We start from the raw sequence: 24,749 nt of genomic DNA, 5'->3' as shown, positions 1-24,749 counted from the left end.
GGGATCTCTTTGACTTTCCAAATGGAGAGGTTTAAAGAGTACTATCTATCAGTGACCCCATTAACTTGGAGATTGTAGGTGTGTTTGGAAAAGGAAGAAAATGCAGCTACAGTGTGAAGAAACACAGAGAAAGCTGGAAGTCCATGGTGTGTTAGCAGACTGTTTATATGGAGGCAAGTAGAAATGTTTCCTAGCTTTTTCAATGCCCTGAGTAGAATGACCATTTGAGGATGAAACATTGTCATCTTTGTGTGAATTGGGAAGTGTAACCCCCAAGCCATTGGCTCCTAAGAAGTTATATAGCTCAATTAAATTAAGAAATGGACCTGAAGGCAAGCCACTTTGACTGACTTATGAGAACATTAACCCGTGTAGCCAAGACCAGTAGGTTATCTAAGGTTTCATTTGGCTCTGTACACTTGACATTTTTGTGTTTTCCCTGTGATTATCTCTCTCTTGTATGTTTTGTTCAATAAGCCAACTATTTTTGGTAGACATTTATATTTTTGGCACTCTACTTTTCAGATCATGTGCTCTCCATCATAATATGAAAGTACCAGATAATCTATATATACAATTTATATTTTAAACTATCTTTTTACCAGTTATTGACATTTTAGGTAGCTTATATTTAGTTTTTTGTCTGCCAAACTTGTTAATTGTTAAAACACTTGATAAAGTGACCAAAGCACACAATAGTCTTTTATTACAGTGGAAAACAAGCAAGTCTTATCTCTCTTCCTCTTTGGTAGACACCAGGGCCACATTAGTGAGCTTCCCTAACTTATTGTATATTGGCAGAAGAGAAATGTTTTCACCTTATTTAGTACTTGCAATTACATTTTATGCTAACATATTTACTAGCCATTTTACAAAGATTCTATCATCTATGTACAATACTTATTAAAAAATAAAAAACAATTGAAAATCATCCTGTGGTTTGAAGCTAATTTATCTTTGACATTCTTTTGTGTAATGAAGGATGCTGTTTATTTCTGAGATCTTATCACAATTGTAACATTCAGGGAGCTATATAATAAAACGGCTGCCACACAAGTGTAAAATTACATACCATGTGTGATCTGATGCTTGCATAAAAAGCTAAAAAAAGGTGACAATAAATGCTTAGTTCCAGCAAGAAGTTAAAACCTTTCCATTGATTATCCCATTAAAAGGCTATTTTTATTCTAACGCTTTAGCAGCAACCCATAAGAGGTTTACAAATGTTTTGTGCTTGATCAGTTTTGAGCTTAATCAGTCCAGAGCAGCACTCAGGGGGAAGCAGTTAACATCTGATTCTTCAGTGAGAGACTGAGTCAGGAGCTGATTGACTAATGGGTATCAACAGGTCTTCAGTGATGGATATTGACTCAGTGGATATCCACCACTGGTACAATAAGTTTATGAGGGAATCTCCATCTGGCCTTCTAACATTGTATGAACTAAAAGCCATTCTTGGGCTTCAGGGTATGAATGATGAAGCAAACGGATATATTGAACAAGTATTTGCAACATTTGACATGAATCAGGTAAGAGATTATTTTTGCTGTTTATTTAATTAGGCTATGGATAGAAGAGCAAAAGCAAATTAAAATGACTGGCTGTTAATTCTCAAGCTGAAGGGACTTTTAATTACTTCTTAATTCAAGTGAGATGTTTTACATAAAATATTACAATTTAAAGTCCTATAAAAATACAGTGTTTATACCGAGCATAGCACAAAAACTATTAATGGTGTACCATACCAACAGGGAACATTCAACAATGTTAATTTAATTTCTAAGTTCATGAAAAATAAAACTGGACTATCAGTGTAGTCTAACAAGATTTGCACAATGTACTACACATGTTCCAGACCACACAATGCATATCATCAGTTTTGGGTAGTGGTCAAAAGATTGCAGATACAAGAAGCAGAAATGAGCTACCTTTGTAGAATGTCTGGGCTCTGCCTTAGAGTTAGGATGAGAAGCACAGACATTTGGGAGGAACTCAAAGTACAGCCACTGCTTCTCTGCATTGAAAGGAGCCAGCTGAGGTCATTCAGTCATCTGATTAAGATGTCTCCAGGATGCCTCCCTGGGGAGGTGTCTTGCGTATGTCCAACTGGGAGGAGACCCTGACAAAGAACCAAGACACAGTGGAAAGATTATATCCCCCAGATAGTACCTTGCTATCCCACCAGAGGAACTGGAAGAGTTGGAGAAGTAAAGGGACTTTACGTGATTTTTCTCAGACTGCTGCCCTCGCAACCCAGACACGGATAAGTGTCAGAAAATGGATAGATAAATGGATGATTGGAATATCATCCATTTGTCTACTGAACCTACTTAACACAGTTGTGGGGGCCACAGCCCACGCTAACAGTATTGCAGGGCACTGACTCGAACAGGGTTAATTTAAAATAATAGGCTAATTATAAATTGATCATCTTTGCAATTTGGGAGGAAACTGAAGCATCAGAACTAAACTAAAGCAAGCCTGGGTGTCCTATCTACAGCTATGTTGCACCTAAGCTGATCAGATAATATCCAACAACTCCTAAGGCCCTGTAACATAGACAAAAAAGGATCATTTTACCGAATAATGCAAGGACTGAGACTTATCCAAACCACTTTATGATACAGCTCACTATTAAGAGTGCTCTACAAAGAATAACTGACATGCCTACTTTACATAATGAGCATTTTGGTTTGATGACTTTGATTTTATAATAATAAGTCTAGTGTTGCTTGTACATAATTGGGAGGCTATTTATACCACTCAAAAATGATAATTTACAAAATATGAATTGTTTTTACTTTTATTTTTTGGAGTGGTATAAAGAAATGTTGCAAAGCAAAATGTCAATCTTTTATGTCAGCTCATTTTATCAAATAAGACCACTGAAATTTTTATTTTGCTGATTATACATTTATGTTTTATGAAACAGTTCAACAAAATCCTAACCACCCAAATTACCTTTATCGAATGAATTCCCTGAACATCTGAAAACACAGTCTAAATTTAACATATTTAAACTTATAGTACAAAAGTAAACTGAATTGAAGCTAGAATGTTCTTACTTCCATAAACTTGTACACCACTAAAACAAAAAAGTTGGTAAAGGTAAAGCAATCAATGGAAACATTTATGGAAGCTGTGCTAATGTACAGATACCCTTCTATAAAGTGAAACACCTGTCAACATCCTTTCCTGCAAAAAATAAAATGACTGTGCTTAATCTATGTGAAATTAATGAGAAACTAGATGTTAACTACTTTCTGAAATAAATCAATCATAGATCATAGTACAGTATGAGGTAATTAATTTAGAACTAAGGTGGTAATGAAATTATACAATTATTTACTGTAAATTATTAAAAGACACAAATTTATCATATAAACCACACTCTAGGTGTCAATCATGCTAAAATCCAAGTCCTGTGTCACATAACTGTTTACTATACTTAACAGTTATGAAGTTATTTAATAGTTATTTATTGATAAGACTGCTTTAGGAAAAGACAAAATTCAAAGTCAGCATATCAAATATTGTTACTGTACCATTATAATGCACACATAAAATTAATGAGGACTTCCAAAATTACTGCATTTTCCTAAATTTATGTATACTCCAGAGAGGAGCTGGTCCTCCAAAACAAGCTCCCCTCCTTAACTGTTTCCATGTGCCTTCTCAAGACTTAGCTTCTTCCATGCATCTTCATCCCAAATGTCAGCCTTTCCCCCAAGACAAATTCCTACCTTTAAGTAATCAAGTAATTAATTACAAAGGTAAATTAGAAATTAAGTGTTAGAAGTTCCTAATCATTTGTGCATTTTTTTATGATGCCAAGATAGGCCCTAGTCCACCTTTTCTGATTTAGGAAAATTGCATTTTACTGCGCATGCAAGACAGCAATAAAATAACAAACTGCCAGAATTGGTTCTGGTGTGTCAAGGTCCTGTAATATTTAAAAATATTAAATAAAAATAAAAATAGAGTGTGGCCACTGGGGGTGCACCACCTCCACAAACCCAACGCAGACAGATGCCAGACACAAGTTCAGCACCACCCAGACTTTTATTCAGGTATGGGAAACTTTTTCCCTTTGTTTCCTACCTGCACAACACAGTACAGCAAAGTACCAACAAATAAATACACACATCAATTTATTTTCTTCTTCTCTCTGTCTCTCTCTTTTTGTAGTCTGCCTCCACTCCTCCTGGCAAGCTTAGTCTTCTCCCTCTTGACTCTGGCTCCTGGAGGAATGGTAGTGGGCTCCTTCTACCCTGGACCCGGGAGTACTTCCGGTGGCCCGTTAGCATGATCCAGAAGCACTTCTGGGTCAGGCAGAAGGCCAAAAAAGTAGGGCTCCACAGTTCTTGCAGCACCCCCTGGTGGCATCCACGGAACCCAACAAGGCTGTACCAAACTCCAACTCCCATGGAACCCTGCGGGAGTCTGAGGCACCGCTAAAACCTAGAAGGGCCTACAACTAGCTCTCTGTGAGAGATAATGCTCTGTATGTGTTCTCTCCCCCTGTCCTTCCATAACACAGGTGTCCAAGCAAGTAAGGGCCCCAGCCGTCTGCCACAAGTGATATTCAAAAAATTGATGCATGGATGGATTGATTAAGTTAAATGGGGGCTATTATCCAAAACTAGAAATCATTGCATGAAGAGAGACACTATTCCAAAAGTTTTCGTTGTTGAATATTGCCAGCAGTGCCATTCTTCACGTACCAACAGAAGAAAGAATTAAACAGTTTAAATTACATGTTAAGTACTGAACATGTACAATTCTGTAAGAAATTCATCCATTAATGCTTAAAGAGGTTACAGCAGAAACTCAAATAGCTTGGGAAGTATCAGGATTTCAGGCCTCTGAAATTAAATTTAGTTGACTCTTTATTCCTTTTCAAAATTTGAAGATGAACTCAGTGGTCTTTATATGTGTTTGTAACTGTGCCCTTCTTACTGTTTTTACTGCACCCTATGCTCACAGAACAGTCTCCAGCCCTTCTAACTTTAAACCAGAGCCCTTGCAATAGTTCAACCAAGAGATAAACAGAAACCGAATGAAGAGCTGCAAAATTAAATAGCAATATTTACATTTTACAACTCACTACTCAGTGATAAGGTTCTCACTGGTATAACGCTGATAAAGTGAATTCTGAAATTACTTTCTTTATTTTATAGTTGAAACCACAACATTATAATTTGCATGGGACTGAATTTGGTGAATCACATATAAATAATACATTAGAAATTAATACATCCTTTGGGATGGGGAGGGGGGAATTACACTTCTTTTGTTTTAGAACACCATCATTTTTCCAATTTTTTAGAAACTGATAAATAATTTACTTTTTAGAATTATACAAAAAGTTCTTTTTCCTGAAAAAGAAATGAACTAACAACATTCAGCTTTTCTGCAGTAATGGAAGTTAATTAAGCCTTGAAAGTTGATGCAAACAATTCCTACACATGTCTCAACTTTTGGTAATTACTTGCAAACCCCCTGTCTGTATAAAAACAGTGTTGGAACAAACTGTGTCAGACAACATTGCTCTGTATATTGCTATCACAAAGGAGAGAAAAAGGCAATTAGAAGAGGAAGACATGCAGACAGACCATTTAAAGTTCAAATCTTTCCTTTAAAGAAATTGTAATGAGTACAGTTTCCTTCATCATCAAAAGGAATTGGACACTACAAGAAACTCTGACAAGAAAAGGTCTAGTAAACCCAAAGTCACAACAGAATAAAAGACAAGCTTCTAAAAATCAACAGCTTATATATATGTAGTGGTTACTTTGTCTTGAAATAACACTGTGATCTGTCCCATTTTGGGCATTTACACACTGGTAATTGCAACAAAAATGTCTTTATCTTTGGTGGCTAGGTTATTTGTGTGTCAGATCTGTGTCTGAGCTACACAGATGAGGAACAAGGCCTAGCCAAAGCCCATATGAGTTCAAATATTTTTAACTCAACCAAAGGGCAAATGTCTTGTAAATATGTGGGTTTTTTTACTGTTAATACAAAAAAACATTTCTTTATTCTTTAGTAAGTTACTTAAGAGGCAATATTGTTACTGTGCATCTATAATATTTAGAACATTAAAATAGTGGTTTCCATCCTTTTCTATGCCCCACACCCCTAGAAAATGTTTGCTTTATGTACGCATTTCCTATCACATTTGAAGATGAAAATGTCAAATTTCTAATTTTTGAACCATAAATTCAAGACGTACATACTGTGGGTGAACAAATTGAACTCTAAAGATAAGATTTTAACTTAATTAATAAAAATTTAAATAGAAATTGAGCAATTTACCTTTATAAATCTGAATAATCCTATAAATGTGCCCCCCATGATGCCTGGACACTCAATTGATGATCCGGGTATTGGGGTATCCCGTAAATCATAAAGCACTGGGAAGAAATGCCACACTATCAACAGTGGATGAAACACAGCAATGAAATTAGTTTTATCCCCCAATAACACCTGCATTGCAGTTCTGATAGGCCGCAGTTAAAATTGCCTTGCGACTGCCAACAGGAGAGATGGGCTGGGGGTAAGCACCAGGTGTTGCATTCATTTCAGTCCCCCATGTCTCCCCTGGCAAAAATGTCAATCAGACCTCAAAATCAGTGATGTTTCACAATCAAACTTTGCATAGAAATTAATACTAGACCTCACCCTTCTCTGTGGATCATTTGCAAGACCAAAATTGCATTGTATTGAAAAAAAGTTATTCGCCTTTATGAATGCTCCACCTGCAAGAACATGCATTTCTGCAGCTCATATACAGGTTATAATTGCACATGCAATGCTTGATTCTTTTCATATTATTGAACAGGAGCACTAATTAATAAATGGCCCTAAAATGATGGCACACTGCAAGACGCTATTTGCCCCATGGTAAAGTCGAACAACATACCTCACTCAGCTTTGGTGAATTGCAATGCAGCCTTTCTCTTTGTCGCAACCCCTTCTGGTGCATGCATCTCAAGTGGATCTCCTGCATTTCCTAAAACATTCATATTTTTTATAGAATGTTTCTTACTAATAAGATTTTCAATTGTCAAATTGAATGCAGGAATACCTTCTGCTATGAAAAAGGGCATAAATCAGTGGATCACACTGTCATGGCCTTAACACCTATTATTAATGCTTTAAGTTGCAGTATAGAGATTGAAAAGTACATCTGTGGGGTTGGAGCTTCTGGGCATGCTTTCTTTCAAATTTTCAAGAACAATTCAAGAACAACTCTATCAAATGCTGTGATCCCAGCACCACCTATATTTTTGGGAATCTATTTGGGAATCAATCTATTAAAAATAGACTTCCAAATTAATATAAATTGCATAACTAAAAAAGTAGAGCACACAAACAGAAAACAGGAAAAAACTATTTTCTTAATCCATCCATCCATTTTCCAACCCGCTGAATCCGAACACAGGGTCACGGGGGTCTGCTGGAGCCAATCCCAGCCAACACAGGGCACAAGGCAGGATACAATCCTGAGCAGGGTGCCAACCCACCGCAGGACACACACAAACACACCCACACACCAAGCACACACTAGGGCCAATTTAGAATCGCCAATCCACCTAACCTGCATGTCTTTGGACTGTGGGAGGAAACCGGAGCGCCCGGAGGAAACCCACGCAGACACGGGGAGAACATGCAAACTCCACGCAGGGAGGACCCGGGAAGCGAACCCGGGTCCCCAGATCACCCAACTGCGAGGCAGCAGCGCTACCCACTGCGCCACCGTGCCGCCCCTATTTTCTTAATGACAAAAATAATTCAGAATCATTAATTAAAGGACAATTAATACATAAAATTAAATCAACTTTCAATGAACTCCAAATAACTCCTTAAATTAAAAGAAAACCTTTTGAACAAAGAGTCAGAGGTTCTTCTCTTAACATAAATAAACATAGAACAAAGACAAAAATATACCAGACCATAAACTCAACATCAGAGAAAGAGACTAAAGAGGACTTAATAATGATGGTGACCAAAATTAAAATTAATCTTAAATTCAAAGCTAGAATAAATGTAGCCTAATGTAAAATAGATAGATAGATAGATAGATAGATAGATAGATAGATAGATAGATAGATAGATAGATAGATAGATAGATAGATAGATAGATAGATAGATAGATAGATAGATAGATACTTTATTAATCCCCAAGGGGAAATTCACATTATAAATAAGCTTAAACTTAAAATACAAAACTAAATGGCAAATTTATGGTTGAAAACAAGAAAATTAATTAGCACTATCTGAAAGCATTGTTCTCCTTTTTATTTCCAAAGGACCACCTTCTGTGTAATTGATTAGTAGTTAAGACAGATTACATCTATCTTGCAGGAATAAGGGAAAGAGACTAATGCAACAAAAACAGCTTGAAAGGTCACACATGACTGCCTTTACAACATGTAAAAGCAAAATTAAATAATGTAGAGAGCACAAGGTAGACTCTAAAAAATACTGAGAAAAATATCAAAGGTGTTGAGCCATGAATGGAATCCAGGACAAACTATAACCAAAATAATCTCACCATTTGATTGTTCTCCATCTCACTCAAAATAAATGCTTCACTGATGGCAAACCTACATTCTCAGGCATGTCAAAAACAAGTGCAGTCTACTCTGTATAAAGCAACAAAAACCAAATCCATGTGTACTGTATTTACTATTTTGGACTTCAATAAAAGAGTAAATTCTGAATGTAGACCTTCACTTATTTCTATTTTATGAAAGTTGATGTAATAATAGAAATGTGGAGGCTCAACAATCCATCCATCCATCCATTGTCTCCCGCTTATCCGAGGTCGGGTCGCGGGGGCAGCAGCTTGAGCAGAGATGCCCAGACTTCCCTCTCCCCGGCCACTTCTTCTAGCTCTTCCGGGAGAATCCCAAGGCGTTCCCCAGGCCAGTCGAGAGACATAGTCCCTCCAACGTGTCCTGGGTCTTCCCCGGGGCCTCCTCCCGGTTAGACGTGCCCGGAACACCTCACCAGGGAGGCGTCCAGGAGGCATCCTGATCAGATGCCCGAGCCACCTCATCTGACTCCTCTCGATGCGGAGGAGCAGCGGCTCTACTCTGAGCCCCTCCCGGATGACTGAGCTTCTCACCCTATCTTTAAGGGAAAGCCCAGACACCCTGCGGAGGAAACTCATTTCAGCCGCTTGTATTCGCGATCTCGTTCTTTCGGTCACTACCCATAGCTCATGACCATAGGTGAGGGTAGGAACATAGATCGACTGGTAAATTGAGAGCTTCGCCTTGCGGCTCAGCTCCTTTTTCACCACGACAGACCGATGCAGTGCCCGCATTATTGCGGATGCCGCACCGATCCGCCTGTCGATCTCACGCTCCATTCTTCCCTCACTCGTGAACAAGACCCCGAGATACTTGAACTCCTCCACTTGGGGCAGGATCTCGCTACCAACCCTGAGAAGGCACTCCACCCTTTTCTGGCTGAGGACCATGGTCTCGGATTTGGAGGTGCTGATTCTCATCCCAGCCACTTCACACTCGGCTGCGAACCGATCCAGAGAGAGCTGAAGATCACGGCCTGATGAAGCAAACAGGACAACATCATCTGCAAAAAGCAGTGACCCAATCCTGAGTCCACCAAACCGGACCCCCTCAACACCCTGGCTGCGCCTAGAAATTCTGTCCATAAAAGTTATGAACAGAATTGGTGACAAAGGGCAGCCCTGGCGGAGTCCAACTCTCACTGGAAACGGGTTCGACTTACTGCCGTCAATGCGGACCAAGCTCTGGCACCGATCGTACAGGACCCGAACAGCCCTTATCAGGGGGGCCGGTACCCCATACTCTCGGAGTACCCCCTACAGGATTCCCCGAGGGACACGGTCGAATGCCTTTTCCAAGTCCACAAAACACATGTAGACTGGTTGGGCAAACTCCCATGCACCCTCCAGGACCCTGCTAAGGGTATAGAGCTGGTCCACTGTTCCGCAACCAGGACGAAAACCACACTGTTCCTCCTGAATCCGAGGCTCGACTATCCGACGGACCCTCCTCTCCAGGACCCCTGAATAGACTTTTCCAGGGAGGCTGAGGAGTGTGATCCCTCTGTAGTTGGAACACACCCTTCGATCCCCCTTCTTAAAGAGGGGGACTACCACCCCGGTCTGCCAATCCAGAGGCACTGTCCCTGATGTCCATGCAATGTTGCAGAGGCGTGTCAACCAAGACAGTCCTACAACATCCAGAGCCTTGAGGAACTCCGGGCGTATCTCATCCACCCCCGGGGCCCTGCCACCAAGGAGTTTTTTGACCACCTCGGTGACCTCAGTCCCAGAGATGGGGGAGCCCACCTCTGAGTTCCCAGGCTCTGCTTCCTCATTGGAAGGCATGTTAATGGGATTGAGGAGGTCTTCGAAGTACTCCCCCCACCGACCCACAACGGCCCAACTCAAGGTCAGCAGCGCACCATCCACACCATATACAGTGTTGACACTGCACTGCTTCCCCTTCCTGAGACGCCGGATGGTGGACCAGAATCTCCTCGAAGCCGTCCGAAAGTCGTTCTCCATGGCCTCCCCAAACTCCTCCCATGCCCGAGTTTTTGCCTCAGCAACCACCAAAGCCGCATTCCGCTTGGCCTGCCGGTACCTATCAGCTGCCTCCAGGGTCCCACAGGACAAAAGGGTCCTGTAGGACTCCTTCTTCAGCTTGACGGCATCCTTCACCGTCGGTGTCCACCAACGGGTTCGGGGATTGCCGCCACGACAGGCACCGACCACCTTACGGCCTTACGGGTCTGCTGGGAACGTCTGGCAGAGCCCCCTGTCAGAAGTAGCTTCAACTCCCACCTCCGGCAGAACTTCGACCACATCCCGAGGGAGGTGGGGGACATTGAGTCCAAATGGGCCATGTTCCGTGCCTCTATTGTTGAGGCAGCTGACCGGAGCTGGTGGTTGCTGAGGCAAAAACTCGGGCATGGGAGGCTCAACAACTCAATAAAAAAAGAAATGTGAATGAATGTCCCACATATGTTGTAAAAATATTTTGAAAAGTGCTTTGAGGAACATTGTCTATGGAACTGTGTGTTCAAAGCTGGAAGTGATATACTTGGCTACATGATTGCATACATTTTGTCCAATAACAGAAAATGTTACTGAATTCATTCGTTCTATATTGGGAAATATAAAAGTTGGAAATGTTGTATTTATAACTACTTTCACATTTTTAGTCTCAAAATTTCCTTAGAGAATTATGTCCGACTGCCAACTGCTAAAGTCTCAAACCACAAGCACTATTCCCTGCAGAATGCAGCACTTCCTATCAAAGACAGTATTCAAATTGTCCAGTCTGTGCTCTAGTTTGTTAATGGTATTGACAGTTAAATAGAGGCCTTGCTATTCAATGCTCTTCACTGATTACATCTCAAAAACATATATAACTGTTTCTCATAAGCAGCACTAGACACTTAAAATTGTAGGACTATACAAACTCTACATGCAACTTGAGACTGTATCATTTGTGATCTGCCAATTAGGAAATCCAGGTAAGATGGCAAAATCACCACTTTCAAACAGTGTAGCTCCATAAAGCTATTGCTCATGCAAGAATTTTCACAAAATTTACAAATAATGACCTCACCAGATTTGCTTATGATACTGTTCAGGTTGAGTTCCTGACCAACAACATTGACACTGTATACAAGAATGATGTCTGGTATGATTAAATGGTCTAGTTAAAAAAAATCTGGGCTAGTTTTACATCCCCACAGAAATTCTGTTTAGCCACTGGAATTTTATAAGGGCTTGTTAAATTCTTCTAAAAACATTTTAATGGAACTATACTGTAGTTAACTACTAATAAAGGAAAAACAGAGAGAAGCTGTAAGTTACCCTTTTCCGACTCTGAAAAAGATTCCTGCAAAACAGTTATAGGAAATAAAATGGTACTGACTAGTCAGGCATAACATTCTCCTATCTACAAATAAATATTTGGTGATTCTACAGTGTTTTTCATCCTACACATTTCAATACCCTTGCCTTCTATGAAGCTAAGCACTTTATTTTATTTCTAGTTCTAATTAGTTTATCCCAGAAATAGACCAATTAAACAATTAAGCATATAGCTCTTATATACCCACTTAAAGCAATTTGGTTTAGTGTTTCAGATAACTATGAAATAATTAAAAGGTGAAAAGATTAGATAGATAGATAGATAGATAGATAGATAGATAGAGAGAGAGAGAGAGAGAGAGAGAGAGAGAGAGAGAGAGAGAGAGAGAGAGAGAGAGAGAGATAGATAGATAGATAGATAGATAGATAGATAGATAGATAGATAGATAGATAGATAGATAGATAGATAGATAGATAGATAGATACTTTATTAATCCCAAGGGGAAATTCACATACTCCAGCAGCAGCATACTGATACAAAAAAAAATATTAAATTAAAGATTGAAAACAATGCAGGTAAAAACAGACAATAACTTTGTATAATGTTAACGTTTACCCCCCCGGGTGGAATTGAAGAGTCGCATAGTTTGGGGGAGGAACGATCTTATCAGTCTGTCAGTGGAGCAGGACAGTGACTGAAGCTGCTCCTCTGTCTGGAGATGACACTGTTTAGTGGATGCAGTGGATTCTCCATAATTGATAGGAGCCTGCTGAGCGCCCGTTGCTCTGCCACAGATGCCAAGCTGTCCAGCTCCATGCCAACAACAGAGCCTGCCTTCCTCACCAGTTTGTCCAGGCGTGAGGCGTCCTTCTTCTTAATGCTGCCTCCTCAGCACACCACCGCGTAGAAGAGGGCGCTCGCCACAACCATCTGCATTTATCATCCAGCTGCACTCCCAGGTATTTATAGGTCTGCACCATCTGCAAAAGTTGTATGACAACTTTTTTTGTATGACAACAACAACAACACATGACAGTCAGTGTATACAAGAAACTCTTATTGCTTTAATTCTATCAAGAGGCCAATCTAAGCCTTTAGTGCAATTGTTGCTCAGTAATGATCTCTTTCTCCACTACTGTTCAGGTCACCACCTGTTCACTTTGTGAAGGATTAGAAAGTCAAGATAGCTTAATAATGTTTAAGTCATTCCTTACCTCTGGGCTTTGGATGACCTATGACATAATTGGGATTATTGTTTAAATTAGGAAACTCACTTTTTATCAGTCATCCAGCATGTCACTTGTTTCATGCCAGGTCTACCACTTTTTTGTCCAGACAGCATATTTTCTGCAGTAGATACCTGAAAGACAGTGAAAATTTACTTATGTACATAAAGAGTTCAATATCCTCCATTATTTTTGCTAATTCAGTGTGAAACTTAAAATGTGTCATTAGAATGCATTTGCTTTGGAGAGGGTGGAGTGGTGATCTAGGAGGCTAGGAATCTGCACTGGCAATCGGAAGATTGCCGGTTCAAATCCCGTAAATGCCAAACAGGGACTCTGCTCTGTTGGGCCCTTAAGCAAGGCCCTTAATCTGCAATTGCTGACCGCTTTGAGTAGTGAGAAAAGCACTATATAAATGCAAAGAAAAAAGAATTATAGGGTGTGCATAGTATAAACACAAACATAATGGGGAAAAATGTATTTTATTACTTACAATTTGAAAAAAGCTAAATTGATTTTATTAGGAACAATTCAAACTTTTTTAGAATCGGGCTGGACTTTGTCAAGGTTGTACTCAGTGATCTGAACATTCAGAACCATTTCCAGTTTTTAGGGTATTTCAGTATATCTGATTACAAGGATGCAGGTCAGATCAGGTCAGGTTGGGGAGCATGCATTGGTACAGCACGTTGTCGCACCCACCACATGACAAAACAGCTCGGGATCCTCATTGGCAACCCCCCAGGCAGACCGGTCCACCCATCAGAAATGACCATATCTCTGCCACAGTCCAGACAGTCCTCAGCAATGAAGATCCTGCGAGCTGGATCACCCTCAGGGAATGGCTGTAGTGCTGTAACTGATGCTCCCTCACAATGCAGGCAATGTGCCTCATTCAGGACTCCATGAGCAACTGCTCGTTTGACACAAAGTCAAACCACTGGTACCCAAGGATTCTCCTAAGAGACAGAGTACCGAAGGAGTCCAGTCTTCATCTCAGGTCACCAGGTAGTGTCCATGTCTCACAACCATATAGCAAAACTGGAAGCACCAGGACTCTAATGACTTGAACCTTCGTCCTTTTGCATAAATATCAGGAGCACCACAAAACCCTTTCCAGAGATCTCATGACCACCCATGCTCTCCTAGTCCATCTACTGACTTCATAGGAAGAGTCACCAGAGACATGAATGTCACTGCTGACGTAAGTAAACTTTTCAACAAGGTCAACACACACTGCACAGACAGACAAACTGCTAATGGTTGTGCCCAAGAGGTCATTAAAGGCCTGGATACTGGTTTTTATCCAGGACACTTGCAAGCTCAGACATTCAGACCCCTTGCTCTGTCTCTCGAGAGCCCTGATCGGAGCCTCCATTGACACTGTGAAGATCACAGCATCGTCAGCAGAGTCAAGATCAGTGAATCTTTCTTCACCAATAGATACCCCACAGCAGCTAGACCCCACGACCCTGCCCACCACCCAGTCCATGCAAGCACTGAATAGAGTAGGAGCAAAAACACACCCCTGACAAACCCTAGAATCAACTGGGAAAAATGCAGAGGTTCTGCTTCCACTCTCCACAGCACTCACAATACCAGTGTACAGGCTGGCCAAGTTATCCAGCAACTTCAGAGGGTCCTGTGAAGTCTCAGGATCTTCCATAGGGCAGCTCGATCAACTGGGTCAAACGCTTTATGAAAATCGACAAGGGCTGCAAAGAAACTTTGCCGATATTTGTGTTTGTGCTACGTGAGAACCCTCAGTGCCAGAATGCGATCAATGGTAGACTTCTTAGGTATTAAAAAGTGTTCAGATCGCTGGTAGGTGAGCAAGTTATCACGGATCCTATTGAGGATGACCCTAGCAAGGACCTTACCCAGCACTGAGAGCAGTGTTAGCTCTCTGTAGTTGCCAGCTGCACTTGGGTCCTAATTTGGGATCCTGAGGTGGTTTGTTGTGTGGTGGGTGTGGCAACACACTGTATCAGTGCATGCTCCCAACCTCTCTCTCTCTCTGACTGATTACTTCATGTTAACTCTTTTATTGTTTGGTGGGCTGTCTAGATGACTAGGGGAACAAGTATCTTAAGTGATTTGAATTAGATATAATACTGTTTTTTTTACAGTTTTTTTTTTTTTACTGATCAGCTATGTACGCATATAAAAAAATCCTTGAAGTCATCTTCTAGGCCACGCTGCTTCCCATAAGTAAAATCACCTTCAAAAGTGTTGTAGCTCACCTGTATATGTTACAAAGTTCCTGTGTATGATACAAATTCAACGGTGTGATAATTCTAAATAAAAAAAATCCACAACAACATTAAAACATTAAGATTAAAACAGATAGCCAAGTACCCTGAGTACTCAAAATACAATATATGGGTGAAAATGTGGGGGAATGATGATCATACTTTTTTGCACCATGAATCGTGTGGCTATCCTTAAATATAGTAGAACTGTAACAAAAGGACCCAAACTATTCTTTATTAAACTTATCTAAGGCAAGCTTTATTTTATTATCTTTATAAAATTGATTATCCATGAAAGTTGCTAGGATGTTTCCTGCCAAAGGAATTGGGGATATATGTTTCAAAGCCCTGTTATATTATTGAGTTCTTTCAAAAACAGAGACAAAATAATAATATTATTAAAACACAACAGTTGTTATTCAAATTTACATTAATCTACTACACAAATAGGAAGATGTTAAATCGGGCCTTATTATTTTTGTCAAACACTATTGTTAGCAAAGTCAAGCTTGACTGTCAGCAAACAGGAAACAGTAAGAAAGATACTAAGAAAAAAAAATCAATTTGTACAAGGTAATAGTAACCTTCATATGTCACAAAAATATGCTTTTGATTTATTTTTTCTGTAAACAGTACATGGTGGTGATGAATTTTAGTTGGGATGCCATTTTAATTGTTAATCTCTTTGTATTGTTAAAGTGATATTTTTCCTGATCTTGTAAATCAACCTAATTAAAGGAAACAACCAAAATACAATATTAATGGCATTGTCTCTAGAATGCATGGCTTTGCTGTTAACTGTGGTGTTTTCTTTTTCAGGATGGATTTATAGACTTTGTGGAATATGTTGCTGCTCTCAGTTTAATTTTAAAAGGCAAAATTGATCAGAAATTAAAGTGGTATTTTAAATTGTATGATGTTGATGGAAATGGCAAAATCGACAGAGATGAATTGTTAAGCATTTTTAAGGCAAGTATTATTGTTTTTTTTTACTTACTCTAGATTTGTTTATCTGAACTATTTTTTAGCTTAACTCTAAAAATACAAAAAAAGTAACAAATGTAATATTTAATATTTAAAGTTAAGAGTCTATGTGACTGTCGAAATTACAACGATGTATAGTCTGCGGTGGAGAGGACAAATTTACCCAAATTACATGAAATCTTATGAAATCTAAGAGTAAGGACAACATGAGGGACAGTGGTTAGTTACAGTTGTTGTTTCACAATCCCCAGGTCTATGGGTTCAAATCATAACCTGGTTATTGAATAAATTCCAGATACTATCCTTGAGTTCTGTTTGTTATACCGTTTTCTCTCTCATCCTGAAGTCTTACATGTAATGATTGTTTGGGAACTTTACATTTTTTCAGTGTGAGTGGATTCATCCTGCAATGATAATGAAGATAAAATGTTCACAGAAGTCATGTGAATACCGTATAGCAAAAACTGCCATGCAATACACCCAGTGATAGGACCCCTGGAGTAAAAGTCAAGTGAAACGAAGGGGCTAAAGGGTGGAACCTGGGCCTTTTCCAAAAAGGCACAAATTTGTCCTGTGATATATTAGAATCCAGTCTATGGATAGATTTTTTCAGTATAGGGCAGCATATGTAGTGAGATAAAGTAGCTTGAAAGGTGGATGACTTGCTGGATTGTGGTCATGTACATTTAATTAAACCTCAAAATAGAAAAATAAAGATGTACTGCTACTAGTCATTTGCTTCTTCTACTTTGGATTTTGATATATTGATAACTGTTTTCACTGGCATATTCAACCTCTTTGATTGGATTATGATTAGATTTCATATTCCTTCCCATTGCAGGCAGTACAAGCTATCAACCGTCAAACAGATATGTCTCCTGAAGAGATCACAAACTTAGTTTTTGAAAAAATTGATGTAAATGGTGATGGTAAGATTATTTTTTTGTTACAACTTTCTATTTCTTGTAACTTAAAAAGGTTTTAGTTGTTTAGGTATTGAAATGAAAAAAATGTATTTTTTTTATTCACAGAACCTTGAAGGCACCTAATTAAGTAATTATAGTTTGATGAAGTATAAGAATCCTTTGTCACCTGGTCTTCCAATAGTCGCTTTGTATTTATGAGCTGTTGATTATTATTATTATTATTATTATTATTATTTAAAGGACAAATTAAAAAGCTAATGACCTTGCAAGATCAGATGGCAAAGGCTTGTCCATAAAACTACAGTTAAAGAAAATAAATAAATAAAAGGCCGGTCAAAAGCAGGCAAGAGGATAAGTGGAGGCATTCAGACTTTACTCCAATGTCTATGGAAGTAAAGATGCTGACAAGCATTCCTGATGATAGCCATGATATGTTGTGCCCAAAACCTTGCCTTCCTGATTAAGTTGTTGTAATTTTTATTATCATTACACATTTTCATCACATATTTATCAAAGGCAACCTCCAAGTTCATGCATTGCATCTATTTACAGTGTGACAATAGGGGGCGCTGTCGCTCCTCCAAACCCGCAGACAACATGTCCAGACACCAGGTAAAAGTATTAGAAATAATATTAATTTCTCCAATACTGTGCACAAAGCATGTCCACCTCCACAATACTCAATAATCCTCTTTAATAAAACCCTTGTGTGCGTCCAGTGTCCGTGTGTGTGTATTTCTTCTGGTGAAGTACGTGCATGTGCGGGGCACAGTGCGCTGCTTCAAAGGCCGCCTGTTGCATCACACAAAACAGAGAGGGCGGGACCTATAAAATATCGCGCGGCAGATCCAATCGGATTTCGGTAAACGAGGTAAGACCTAAAACAGAAAACATGAAAAATCCAGTCGGGTACTGAGATGCGGAGACCAGCTTCCCCATTGTTGTGCAAGTGTTCACTCTGAGGATGTCAGATTTGCGATTAAAAAGCTTGGCCGGGTAAAGTGTAAAGTAAAAGTAGATTTATTTTCACACACATTACATCAGTTGCTGGGGAGAATCTGCTGATTGCCCACTTTGTGACAGAAAATTAAATGCATATTACAGACAGCAAAGTCAGTATTACTGTCAGAGAAAATTACAGGCATTTTACGGAAAAAATTTAATGAGGTAAAAGGTCCCTTGCCATTTAATATAGACTGTTCCTACTAATGTTTATGGACTACTGTTCTAGCGCCCGTTATTGTAACGGGCTTAATGTCTAGTAATACAATAATTCACCAATAATCAATCCTCCACTCCACCCAGCTGCTCTGTCACACTTCCTCCCAACTCCAGCTCTCTTGCTGGGTTTCCCACAGTCCTTTATATAGTCTGTGACCTGGAAGTGCTTCTGTCCTTCAGTCCATGTGATTCCATAGCACTTCCAGGTCAGATGGAAACTTTTATTTTTCTTCAGCCTGGAAGTACTTCAGTTCTTCCGTCCCCGTGTCTTAGGAGTACTTCCGGGCTATAGGGGTAAAAAAAATCCCCTTGTCTTTCTACAGCATCCCACGGTGGTCCCCAGGGTCCCCAACAGGGCTGTGAAACCAAACTCCATCTCCCATGGTGCCCTGCGGGAATCCTGGGTACTTCTATGCTGTATGGGAGATGCCATCTAACGGCCTGGATGAGTTGCCATCCGTCCATCACAACAGGTACTATTGAAGTTGGAGCCCAAGTAGGCAAATTGCTTTGCTCAGAGTCAAACAGTGAAGGAGACACAGGAATTGAACCAATAACCGTGTGGTTTAATCTACAATTGCTTAGCCATTAAGACAATACTGCATTTCACCCTTGTCTTCCTGATGAGAATGACCAATAGTTTTAAAGTCCATCTGGAGTTCTTGTTCATGAATCAATGTGGTTATAGAGTCATCAATGGGTATTCCACTTGAAAGACATGTCTCGAGGATTGTAACAAGCACTATCTGCTTCTGCCATTGTAAAGCACAGCCACAGTAACTCCCACCTGAGAGTCAGTTCTGCTACTTGCCCTTATATTCTCTCCTTATTGCAGTGTTTTTACTTTTCCATACAAAAAGGTGCCAGGATTACTCAGAGTACTATTCCTGATTGCAATAGTTTTAGGTTATTCCAGATCCCAACATTCCAAATCTTAGCTATGCCAACACAGACTATGCTCCCCACTTAGATAAATCATTGGAATCTGAGCATTCCCTTTCCCACTCTCTCTCTTTACCACTCTCTCTCTCTTACTGAAGTTTTTAATCCCTCTCTGGGGTGGAAACCCACATTTAGATTTTACTCAGATACTCATTATGTTTGTCATTGATAATATGGAGCAATAACAAAATTATCTTTTTTGTGGCTGAAAGCAATGTGTTTTTTAGAGCTTGCTTTGAGCAAAAGAAATGATTCATTAACAATTGTATTTCTTTGGTGTATGTTATGAATTCAGATTTTAACAATTATCACATTTTGGGGTATATGTTAATAGTTCCTGTTGTAACTCAGTATTTTTCACAAATATAGCTTGGATTTTAATCAGTTTTTAACAGAATAAATGGAGACTGGATGAAATTTTGTGGTTTTTGTCAGTACCAAGTATTAGGAGCATATCAAATCCATCCACAGTATGTCTAGTTTGGAATCTGACAATTCTAAATGAGAATATGAGTGATTGATATTACCACATGGAGGCTCATATTGTGGATAGTATTACTGGACTTATTTATTTATTTTTTTACATTTATTTAGTGCTTTGACTTTGAAGGCTCACAATTGTATTTTTATGATGGTAAAGTGGACTATGCTGAGGCCTCACATTTCTGAAGACCTGAGCTTAATTTCTGGCCCGTATTCTATGATTTTTGTTATGTTTTCCCTCTGTCTTTTGGCACATTTTTTTTTGATTTAGCTTCTCCAACTCACTCCAGAAAAGTCGGAAGTGTGCATGAGTATGCCTTGCAGTGGATTAGCATCCTGTCCAAACTTGAAATTCAATGCTGTTACTGTAGATTGCAGTTCAGTAATAACCAGAAATGGAAAAAACATTTTATAAAAAGGAATGTTGAATTGATAAATAAACATCAGTTCTAGAATTAAAAACAAACTTCTCAGTTTTAAAAGAAAATCATTTCTATCACTTAGACTAAATTTTTTTTCAAACCAGTTTCATCTTTTCTTAAGATGATCACTGGAATCTGCAGTTCTTTCTAATTTTTATTTTACAAAAATTAAACTCAGGTTTTCTTTATTTACTTAATGCTCTGCTAACAATTATGTTCAGTTTGACATTTTGATGATGACTAAAAAGTGATTTTAGTAAATGCAAATAATTTCAGCATAAGTTCAATAATGAAATATCAAATGATTGTCCTTGAAAACATCAATTGCACCAAGCCCATGTAGCTCAGTTATTCAAGCTAAATGAATTAATTTAATTTTATAGAAAATTTAATTATGGCCTGTCAAAAAGCTTGTGTTACACATTTAAAATGTTCAAGTCAGTGTTCAGTGGCATACAGCTATACACAAACAGTAACCAGGCTCAAGATTCAAACCCGTTGTCCTGCAATTGAGAGGCTGCTAGAACAACCATTCTGCCTCCATCCCTTCAGACATTTCACATAAGTGTTTACATTTTTTGTCAATTATTTTACAGCCATTACTCTTTCTTTAAACATTTTCATTATATTATTTTCAAAACAAAAATAAAAATGTTACTAATTGTTGAATGAGTTTGCCATCTAAATCTATTCTTTCATTTGATAGATGCCTCAGATCTCATAGAACAATGAATAGAATAAATGGTATATTAATAGTGTGCAATATTTCTTGTGTAGGAATGATTGAGAAATGTTTAATTTACTTTCACTTGACTAAAAAAGATACGTTTAGCTAGATTTTTGTGAAACAAACATTTTCAAACATATATTTCATATTATTATTGGTATTATTGCTGGTAATCTGGAGCAGTGGTTAAGGCTTTGCACCTAGCAACTGTGTTTGTGGGTTCAAATCCTGGTACTGACACAGCCATACCCACTTCACTTATCTGTGCTCTAATAGGAAAAACAAAAGAAATGTAATCAGTTGTACTGCAAATGTTGCAAGCTGCCTTGGATAAAGGCATCAGATAAGTAGTAATAATATTATTATGTCACTGGAGCTGCTTACTCTTGAAAATGGTACATATAATGGCGTATGGGTAAAACATTCCTCCTTCATTAGATTAATTTCTGCTTTTTCTACTGACTTGGCTTTTGTTGATAGACATTGCAAAACAAATTTTAAAGTGTATTCTTTTAAATTGAAATGGGAAATTAGTAATATAATTTGGGAATATATTATTATCATTATTTGATATTTATGATTTTTTCTTATGATTATCATTTTATATTTATGATTTTCATTTGTTTATGTCATTCACTCAAGTACAGTATTCTTTACGTGTTTTTCATCATTTGTACACGCTTTACAATCCGTAGATGCAAATGTATATGTAAAGCAGTGCACTAGAGCACTGATATATTAACATGAAGAGCAAGAAGTATGGAGCAGCAACTTTGAGCTATGTGACACAATTTCTGTGGCTTCCACATTACAAATTCTCTTGGAGTTTACAGCACTGTGATCAAAGTGCAGTTGATGGGGTTTAATAGAGCAGAAATGATAACCAAGATGAGAGTCAGTATGCATCAAAGAGTGCTGGTAGTCAACTTCACTTCACTTCACTTGTATTCTGTCTTGTTCCTACTGACCTTCATTCCTCTCCTCTCTAGAGCATATCTCCACCTCTCCAGGGTCTCCTCAACCTACTCCTTACTATCGCTACAGATCACAATGTCATTAGCAAATAAAATAGTCCAAGGGCACTCCTGTCTAATCTCATCTGTCAACCTCTCCATAAACCATTGCAAATAAGAAAGGGCTCAGAGCCGACCCCTGATGTAATCCCACCTCCATGCTGAATGTATCCGTCACTCCTACTGCAGACCTCACCACTGTCACACTTCCCTTGTATATATACTGTACAACTCTTACATACTTCTCTGCCACTCCCAACTTCCTCATACAATACCACAGCTCCGCTTGAAGCACCCTGTCATATGCTTTCTCCAGGTCCACAAAGACACAATGCAACTCCTTCTGGCCCTCTCTATGCATCTCCATTAAACCCTCAGAGCAAACATTGCATCTGTGGTGCTCTTTCTTGGCATGAAACTATACTGGTGCTCACTAATCATCAACTCCCTTCTTAACCTAGCTTCCACTACTCTTTCCCATAACCAAATGCTGTGGCTCATCAATTTCATCCCCTTGTAGTTACTGTAGCTCTGCACATCCATCTTATGCTTAAACATTGGCAAATTACACTTCTCCATTTCTCAGGCATCCTCTCACTTTCCAAGATTCCATTAAACAATCTGGTTAAAAACTCCACTGCCATCTCTCCTAAAACACCTCCATGCTTCCACAGGTATGTCATCTGGACCAACAGCCTTTCCATTCTGTATCTTCGTCATAGCTGTCCTTACTTCCTCCTTGCTAATCCGTTCACTATCTTCACATCATCCGACCTTCTCGTTCTCTCATTCTCTCCATTCATCAGCCTCTCAAAGTATTCTTCTCATTTTCTTTTTTATGGCCTGGAGTCCTAAGTGGTCTCCAGAAAAAAATGATAAATTCTAATATTTGGTGTTTCAGTGATGTCCATCTATTTGTATATAATGGAAAGGAAGATCTCTTTTTATTTCTACTCAATAAAAAACTGACACTAGTCACTGCTTTCAGATTGTCTTACTTGGTGTGGGCAAAAATAAGCAAACACACATTGTCTTTTATTTCCTCAGGTGAGCTGACATTAGAAGAATTCATCGATGGGACACAACAAAGTGATGAGATCATGGACATTGTGACAAAAAGCCTAGATCTTTCAAATGTTCTTAAAGTGATCAAAAATGGAAGAAGAAACAGCATTTAAGGAATTTGTATTTTAAAACTACTTTTTCGGTACTTTTAGGGGTGGAGGTGTGGGTAAGAGATGAGCATGGGGCTCACTACCAAAAAATGGGTGATCATCTCAGGGATTCACTATTGTGAATAAAATGCCTTACTTGCTTCAGGTTAATTTCTTCTAAAATGCACAACCTGTGTTTTAAACTTTGACTTTGTTTATAAATTCCTGATTAAGAAAGTACTCTGAAAGCTAACTGATATGTACCTAGGTTAAAAAATACATAGTAGTAAGTAAACTACTGCAAAAATACAAATAAAGAAGATTCATCTTAGGCAAAAGTAGAGATCATTTAGTACCAAGTCACAAACTATTGAAGAATGCAGATATGGATAGCAGGACTCATTGGACAGGTGACAATTTAAAGCACTGCTATGAAAGAAAGGCCTAATTATAGATGTATTTTTTTATTTTTTATTTTTTTAAATAATGATCAGTATACACACTGTATGTGCACATACAAATTGTGCGAATGCATATAAACCTAAGTTACATTTTAAACTTGAATGATCTCTTTTACCCATCCTGGCATTTCCTGTAATGATCAAATTTTAAACTACTGTAATTACTGACTAATTACAATTAAAAAATCTTTGTAAATATGCATAATGTTTAACCATTTAACCTGTTTCATAAATCAGCACCTTAGTTTTTCTAATATATCCCAAAAGTGGAACTGTTTCATTTCAGTGTCAACAGGCACAACAGTGTAGACTCCAAGGGAAATATATAAAACTAGCCAACCCGCGGCGTACCATACGCCGTATAATCAGGCCGCTTTTTTAATGATTTTTAAGCACAGGGAAAAAATTAACATTTGAAAAATCCGGAGGAGAGGGGAAGGACGCCCATTACGCCCCATCCGTCATGCTAGTCTGCTGATTTCTCGTTCAGTAACCTGTGAGTAGTGATGGGTGGGGTGAAGCCTCGCGAAGCATCAACACGTTTGAAGCAATTGTGTCCGTTTCAGAAAGTTATGATACACTTCAATGACGTGTGTTAAAAGTCGTATTGGTTTTATTTTTTCGTAGCTACAGACTGACAACGAAGAGAAGGGTTCGTCAGCAGCTTCTAGTGTCTGATGTCTAAAAAATATAAATATAACTAATGCCGACAGGCAGAATGCACTATATGATAGCAAGAGTTAAAGAAAATAAGACGCCTCACCTCATGCATTCCCGGCTCTTTCAATTAGTATTTACTTTTGCACTGTATCATTATAATCGTTCTTGTTATTAGTATTATAATTAACCCTGATCTTTTCTTGAGATCACATTTTATAGCCTTAAATGTTTTGTTTGGTCTGTCTTAATTAAAACGGAGTAGACAGAAAATAAAGGTTTATCCCTGTACTTTGCCATGATATAGGTAAGCACATTTGAGAAAGAAAATGTGAAATCCTTAAATCACAGATGTCATTATTCGATCAAGTATTAAAATCTGCAGTGCTT

General features: G+C 38.7%; 1 protein-coding gene across 1 annotated transcript; it reads left to right on the top strand.

Moving 5' to 3' along the window:
- The first annotated feature begins 1,334 nt into the window (after positions 1-1,334).
- Positions 1,335-23,412, top strand: guca1d (guanylate cyclase activator 1d). The gene is made up of 4 exons (XM_028801291.2): positions 1,335-1,529; positions 16,189-16,342; positions 17,199-17,282; positions 23,135-23,412. The coding sequence occupies exons 1-4, from the start codon at positions 1,335-1,337 to the stop codon at positions 23,263-23,265; spliced, it is 564 nt and encodes a 187-aa protein (XP_028657124.1). The 3' UTR covers positions 23,266-23,412.
- The last annotated feature ends 1,337 nt before the right edge of the window (positions 23,413-24,749 follow it).

Source organism: Erpetoichthys calabaricus, chromosome 4 (assembly GCF_900747795.2).
Source record: "Erpetoichthys calabaricus chromosome 4, fErpCal1.3, whole genome shotgun sequence".
NCBI classification, from domain to species: Eukaryota; Metazoa; Chordata; class Cladistia; order Polypteriformes; family Polypteridae; genus Erpetoichthys; species Erpetoichthys calabaricus.
Note: the sequence above shows the minus strand (reverse complement) of the source record. Positions and strands in the feature narration are given on the sequence as shown.